Source organism: Erythrolamprus reginae, chromosome 2 (genome assembly GCF_031021105.1).
Source record: "Erythrolamprus reginae isolate rEryReg1 chromosome 2, rEryReg1.hap1, whole genome shotgun sequence".
Taxonomy (NCBI): domain Eukaryota; kingdom Metazoa; phylum Chordata; class Lepidosauria; order Squamata; family Dipsadidae; genus Erythrolamprus; species Erythrolamprus reginae.
The window spans coordinates 45,184,509-45,191,842 of NC_091951.1; the positions used below are offsets into that span (position 1 = coordinate 45,184,509).

Here is a 7,334-nt window from a genome sequence, read left to right on the forward strand (position 1 = left end):
CACACACACTTGAAAGTTCAAAAACAATGTTCTTTATCACAAAAATTCAAAAGAAACAAAGCACCCTTTTTGTATTGCAAAGAGCACTTGTCCCAAAACAACCTGGTAGTCTGTACAATCCCCTTAATCAGTCCTTAAGTACTTAGCTAGCAGCTGTGAAGAAACGTCACAGCCCTCCTTCTTCCACAAAGTGAAACACACACACTTTGCTCTGCTTTGGTTTCAAAGTCGTGAAAAATCAACAAACAAAGTCCGGAAACAGCAAGGCACGGTCCTGAAGAACAACGATCAGATAATTTTCCACAACGGCCAAGCCAGCACACTGCTATTTATATCAGCGGCTCTAATTGCTGGAGCCCCACCCAAACACAGGTGGCCTCTCTTATCTCCTGTAATATTTCTTCAATTGGTCTCTTCGATGCATAATTCTGCGCATGCGTGGGTCTAATACTTCCTCACCCGAATCGACCGAAGATAATGGAGATTGGCTTCCTGGGCTGTGTGCCAAGCCCCCCTCTTCCAGGTCACCCCCACCTTCTTCTTCGCCCGAGGAAACTGCACTACCTGACTCTGTCGGCAATAAAACAGGCCTATGACATGTTGATGTTTCCCCTGCATCCACCTCCACATTCCATGGGGCAGGAGCTGGGCCAGAGCCAACCACAACACTATGTATCATATATTAACCATTTAGCATTGTAACTAAATTAGTAAAAGTTAATATTTTATACTTGCATACACAAGAAAATTGTTATAAAAAATAAACAGCAGGTCCCGAGCAAGACAGATCTCTGAACACATCCAGAGAGAGAGAATCTCTGAACAGTATAATCAGAGAGAATAGGTCTCTGAACAACAGAGGCTTCATGCATAGAAAGAAGGTCTTCCTAGCTCGGAATGTCTTTGCTCAGAAAATCACAACTCCCTGTCTATGATTCCCACAGTTACCATTTTGGTGGCATGAGAGACTGATGCCACGTGGTTCCTGTTGAGATATCTGCCTATTTACTGCCTGACTGATGCTTTCCAAAGTCCTCACCAGATCTTACAAGGTCCGATGAAAAACATGGATTTAATTCTCTTTTGAAAAACAGCTACTCCTCCTTTGCTTCCCAAAAGATCGATTCAAAGTGCCTTAAGAAAGCCAGCTGTTCCTCAGTGGTTCTGTCACCATTGAGTGCCTAGCTGGCTTTTCGCTGCTTCTGCCAACATGGAAGATTCATGTTTTCTTGTCAATTTAGTTTTGATGTAGCTAAATTGGCCGTCCCAGGAGCCATTCAATACACACACACCACTCTGCTCTACCAGACATCATAGAGAACAACTGGGGATTGTTTTTGCCACTAGCAGGGGATGCTCAGAGGGACAGGCAATGAAGCCAGAGGAATCTGCCCATGACTATTCTTAACAGAATAACAGAGTTGGAATAACATTGTTTCTTGACTTGCCCTCAGGTGCTTTGCAGAATATTACCTATGCTATGCTATGCTATGCTATGCTATGCTATGCTATACTATGCCATGCTATACTAATTACTGTACTGTACTGTGCTGTGCTGTACTATACTATAAAATACAGTGGTACCTCTACTTACGAATAGTGATGGGCGAACACAATGGTGTTCGGGTTCGGCAAGTTCGGATGAACTTTACGCAAAATTCGGCCGAACCTGAACCGAACTCGAACCCGAACGGGGAATCCCTCCCACAAAGAGATTCCGGGGGTGTAGCTTTGATGTCACCGGCAGGTTGCTAAGGACGCCAAGGTGATCACTTCCTGGATTCCATGGAATCCAGGAAGTGATCACCTTGGCATCCTTAGCAATCTGCCGGTGACGTCAAAGCTCCAAACGCCGAACACGACCCTGAACTTTGCCCGAAGTTTGAAAAAATTTCGGGATCATGTTCAGCATACCGAACACCGCAAAATTCGGTACGGATCCGAATTGTGCGAGTTCAGTTCACCCATCACTACTTACGAACTTAATTCGTTCCATGACCAGGTTCTTAAGTAGAAAAGTGTGTAAGAAAAGCAATTTTTCCCATAGGAATCAATGTAAAAGCAAATAATGCATGCGATTGGGGAACCCACAGGGAGGGCGGAGGCCCTGTTTCCTCCCAGGAGATTCCTAGAGAGGCCCCACGGAAGCTTCTCCCCACCTTTTCCGGCCCTGTTTCCTCCCAGGAGATTCCTAGAGAGGCCCCACGGAGGCTTCTCCCTGCCTTTTCCGGTTACAGTTTCAGAGGCTCGGGTTTGTAAGTGGAAAATGGTTCTTGAGAAGGGGCAAAAAAATCTTGAACACCCGGTTCTTATCTAGAAAAGTTTTTTAAGTAGAGGCGTTCTTAGGTAGAGGTGCCCCTGTACTATACTCCTACCCATTTGTTGTGTGATGATGTTTTTCCCATTGTGTCCAGGAGGTAGACGAGGTGAAGCAGAACTACCAGAAGTTGCAGGACGAATTGGAGAAACAGCCCAAGGATGTCCTGCTCAGGCTGAAAAATCTTAGGGAGGAAGCCCAGAACCTCCTAGATAAGGCCAACAGTAGCAAAAGAAAGCTGGAAGGTGAGAACGCAAGAGGAGAGTTTGGCTGAATCCCAACCTCATGTATCTTCTCTGATTATACAAATATATTTTAAAAATAGACATTGGGGGTGATGATGGATATTTAGTGACAGGTGGTATGGGAACAGAGTTATGGTCTATTGTGTGGGTGTGGCTTGATTGTCATGTGACCGGGTAGGTGTGGCTTGGGTAGGTGTGGCTTGGCGACCAAGATAAATTTTCAAATAGGTGCTTGGACTCTTGTTCAGTTGATTAAGTCACATTATTTGAATAGCCACAAAAAGGACAAATGATAGACAGCATTATTTGTTGAGGAGCACAGTAACATTTTAAAGTTTTGTACTGAACCCACAAAAAGTTCAGTATGATAACAGATTAGGCAAGTAGCTCAATTTTCTTTAATTGCTATAAAAGTTCAGTTCTAGATAATGATTGAAATTATTAAAGCGTTTATGGGTAAAAACATACTATTTAATTATTTCTTATTTTGCAAGTAATTAAGGATCATACTAAGGTACTAGAGAAGGAAAGACAATTAAAAAAAACTATTAAGTTTTCAATAAATAGTTCATAAATTTACTACCTCCACTGCGTCCTGTCCTCCACCTTATGATTTCAAAAGAACTCTAACTTGGAATGTGGTTTGCAGGTTACTTTAGCAGTATGCTGGGATATTTAAATTAATAATAGTGCATTTATTCAAATTAAGGCCGGTTTTATTTAAAAAAAAAAATAACTTCAGAGCCTTATTATCACCAAAGTTCCGAGTCTTGAAGTAACAGTATGAGCAGAATCCATCATTTCTTATGCTGGTGTTTTTGCTTCATACATCTCCTCACTCCCCTTCTATAAAGGGAAAGAAAAACTCCTGGCTATTTAAGGACAGTGTTTCCTAATCTGGGAATCACATAATCAGATCTAGTGAGGGAATTCCTGGTCTGCAGTTGAGTGTAACTAAAGTTGCATCTTTGCCAAGCTGGAATAGAAACTTTGGATGTTGCAGAAGTATAAATCCTTTGCTTCTGGAAGGCACCAGGGTAAAGAAAGTGTTTCCATAGACTGCAATGTCTCAATTTTTTTTAAAAAAATATATTCTTGCTGTTCTTTCAGAATTGGAGAAGAGCTTTGAGGACAACGAGAAAGAAATGACAAGCAAAACCACAAAACTGAAGGAGTTGGAAGCAACCGTACGGGATTTACTGCTATATATCCAAAACAATGCCACCGCCTATGCTACCTGCTAAGGTCAAGGTTTCTATGGACAGCCCTTTGGGTTGGCTTTCTGCCAGCTCCGGACACAACGATGGTATGGTGCTTTCTACTGATGTCAATAACTGTCCCTGAGAGATGAAGACTTCGGCGGTATATCCAGATCTTAATGTAATCCAGATAATGTAAATCTACCCGGGATCAGACGTTATTAGGATAATTCTATTGTGAGTGTTTTATAGAAACAATATGTCTAGTCTGTTTTGACCCCCAGACGCTGGAACATAGGTCAGTTTCTGAAGGTATCAGCTGGAGAGATAGAATATTTCCCCTGTAGTCATAGAATGGGAACAAGTTTGATGTAGTGGTTAAGGTTAGAAACCAGGAGATTCTGAGTTTTAGTCTTGCCTAAGGCATGAGCCAGCGAGGTGACCTTGGGCCAGTCACTCACTCTCCACCCTAGAAAAGAGCCAGGGGCAAACCTAAGGTGACCAGACGTACCGCTTTTGGTGGGACAGTCCCGATTTTTAATAATTTGTCCCGTGTCCCGCGAGGTTTTTAAAAAGTCCTGATTTTTCTTTCTCTGGACCAGTGTTTCCCAACCTTGGCAACTTGAAGATATTTGGACTTCAACTCCCAGAATTCTCCAGCCAGCAGTCAACCATGCTTCCTCCCACTGGTGCCTAGAGAAAGGAAGAGCTTTATTCGCTCTAAGCCATCCACAGCCATCCTGAAACCTTTTATTCACTCTGATCCATCCATCCGTAAAGCGGGACACCATTGGCAAGGGGGCGTCTCCCTTCCCCGCCCCGTTAATGGTGTCCTGCTTTACCAAAGTTATAATCTGGTCACCTTAGGCAAACCACATCTGCAATCTTGCCAAGAAAACAGCAGGGACTTATCCAGGCAGTTGCCAGCAGTCAACCATGATTTGAAGGCACCAAATTGTTATCCTCTGCCGTGGAATGCTTCCTCCTTCAATGCCTTCTTCTTATCATTCACGTTATTTTCATTATAGTGTGGAAATGACCATAATTTCTGTATCACCCAGGCTACCAATATAAACGCCATTAAAAGCTGAATTTCACTTCCTGCCATTCGAGACGAACCACTCTTTCCTGACATCTTTTTAATTATTGTTGTCCTTATTTTTTTTCTTTAATAAAGTAATGCACAAAAACAATAATTTTCTAAGAGATTTTCCTGTCCTTGTTCTCTTAACTCCCACCGTGATCTATTAGCAACTAGGTGTTGGTTCCAACATATACAAAATTAGGAGAATTTTCCTAACTGCGACAACTGAAGCTAGTTGGGGGAAAGATCAAAAGCAACATGAGAAAATATTATTTTACTGAAAGAGTAGTAGATCCCTGGAACAAACTTCCAGCAGACGTGGTAGATAAATCCACAGTAACTGAATTTAAACATGCCTGGGATAAACATATATCCATCCTAAGATAAAATACAGAAAATAGTATAAGGGCAGACTAGATGGACCATGAGGTCTTTTTCTGCCGTCAGACTTCTATGTTTCTATGTAACTGTTAAGCAGTGAAACCCCTCCTGGAGTCCTGGGAGTTCCATCACTGCCCATCATATTTAACCCGATATAGTATACCCTCCTCCATTTAATGTTTTCCTGTTACAGATGTAATTACATTGGTACCTCTACTTACGAACTGAATTCATTCCGTGACCGGGTTCTTAAGTAGAAAAGTTTGTAAGAAGTAGCAATTTTTCCCATCGGAAACAATGTAAAAGCAAATATTGTGTGCGATTGGGGAAACCACACGGTGGGTTGAGGCCCTGTTTCCTCCCAGGAGATTCCTAGAGAGGCCCCACGGAGGCTTCTCCCTGTCTTCTCTGGCCCTGTTTCCTCCCAGGAGATTCCTAGAGAGGCCCCACGGAGGCTTCTCCCTGTCTTCTCTGGCCCTGTTTCCTCCCGGGAGATTCCTAGAGAGGCCCCACGGAGGCTTCTCCCTGTCTTCTCTGGCCCTGTTTCCTCCCGGGAGATTCCTAGAGAGGCCCCACGGAGGCTTCTCCCTGTCTTCTCTGGCCCTGTTTCCTCCCGGGAGATTCCTAGAGAGGCCCCACGGAGGCTTCTCCCTGTCTTCTCTGGCCCTGTTTCCTCCCGGGAGATTCCTAGAGAGGCCCCACGGAGGCTTCTCCCTGTCTTCTCTGGCCCTGTTTCCTCCCGGGAGATTCCTAGAGAGGCCCCACGGAGGCTTCTCCCTGTCTTCTCTGGCCCTGTTTCCTCCCGGGAGATTCCTAGAGAGGCCCCATGGAGGCTTCTCCCTGTCTTTTCTGGCCCTGTTTCCTCCCAGGAGATTCCTAGAGGGGCCCCACGGAGGCTTCTCCTCGCCTTTTCCAGTTACAGTTTCAGAGGCTCCGGTTTGTAAGTAGAAAATGGTTTGTGAGAAGTGGCAAAAAAAATCTTGAACACCCGGTTTGTATCTAGAAAAGTTCGTAAGTAGAGGCGTCCGTAGGTAGAGGTACTACTGTATCTGGAGATAAAGAAATGAATCATTACCCTTATGGGTTTCCCTAACTTAATGGTACTAGACATCTGTGTTCTGAATTCTTCCCTGTTTTACTGACCCAATGGGCCATCTCAAATTCAGCCGCAAGACGGGAAATGAGGGTGCCACCTCTCCAAAGTGGAGTTTTAAGATGTTCTTTCCTTGTAGTAATAAAGCCTTTGACCTTTCTGATTTTCTTGTATGCTTATATATACATGTGCCTCCCGATACACTAATCTTATTTATGTTTCAATGAATTTCTGCGAACCCTGAACTCTGAAACTGCAGCTAGATATTTTGGCTTTACTTTATCAACTTGTAATGGAAAAATCTTTGGGAATCCCCTTTTCTTTGCTGCGGCAGTTTTTCCTGGCCTAGGCTTTTAATGAAGACTTCCCTGTGCTAGTGTTTTTCAAACATAATGGACTCAAACCCCCATCATTCTCAGCCAACATGAGGAAAAAAATGTGAAGGGGTACATGAATAGCTGTGTGTCAGACAAAAATCAAACATAGTGTATTTTCCAGAGTATAAGACGCACCTTAGTTTTAAGGGAGGAAAATAGGGAGGAATCTGCCTACCAGGTATTCAACTGGCTAGCATCCTTAGTCTTATTATTTTATCCCCTGGTTAGGGCTTTAAAAAAAAACTTATTGGGAGAGAGTAACAATGAAAGAGCCTCCAAGCTGGTAAGAGCTGGGAACATCATTAGCACCTGGTTAGAGCTGGAAAGAAACTTATTTGGAGCAAGTAGGTTGGTTATGACCTATAAAGCCCTTCATGGTATCAGACCAGAATATCTCTGGGACCGCCTTCTGCCGCACAAATCCCAGCGACCGATTAGGTCCCACAGAGTTGGCCTTCTCCAGGTTCTGTCGACTAAACAATGTCGTCTGGCGGGTCCCAGGGGAAGAGCCTTCTCTGTGGCGGCCCCGACTCTCTGGAAGCAGCTCCCCCCGGAGATTAGAACTGCCCCCACCCAACTTGCCTTCCGTAAACTCCTTAAAACTCACCTCTGCCGTCAGACATGGGGGGATTGAGGCA

General features: G+C 44.0%; 1 protein-coding gene across 3 annotated transcripts in view; it reads left to right on the plus strand.

The window, feature by feature from the left end:
* Positions 1-4,957, plus strand: part of LOC139160312 (laminin subunit beta-1-like) — a 140,702-nt gene extending 135,745 nt beyond the window's left edge. For all 3 annotated transcript variants that reach the window (XM_070738054.1, XM_070738056.1, XM_070738055.1), the window contains exons 34-35: positions 2,415-2,562; positions 3,673-4,957. In XM_070738054.1, the coding sequence (XP_070594155.1) occupies positions 2,415-2,562; positions 3,673-3,806 (282 nt within the window). In that variant the 3' untranslated portion in view covers positions 3,807-4,957. The remainder of the gene's footprint in view (positions 1-2,414; positions 2,563-3,672) is intronic.
* Positions 4,958-7,334: the final 2,377 nt, after the last annotated feature.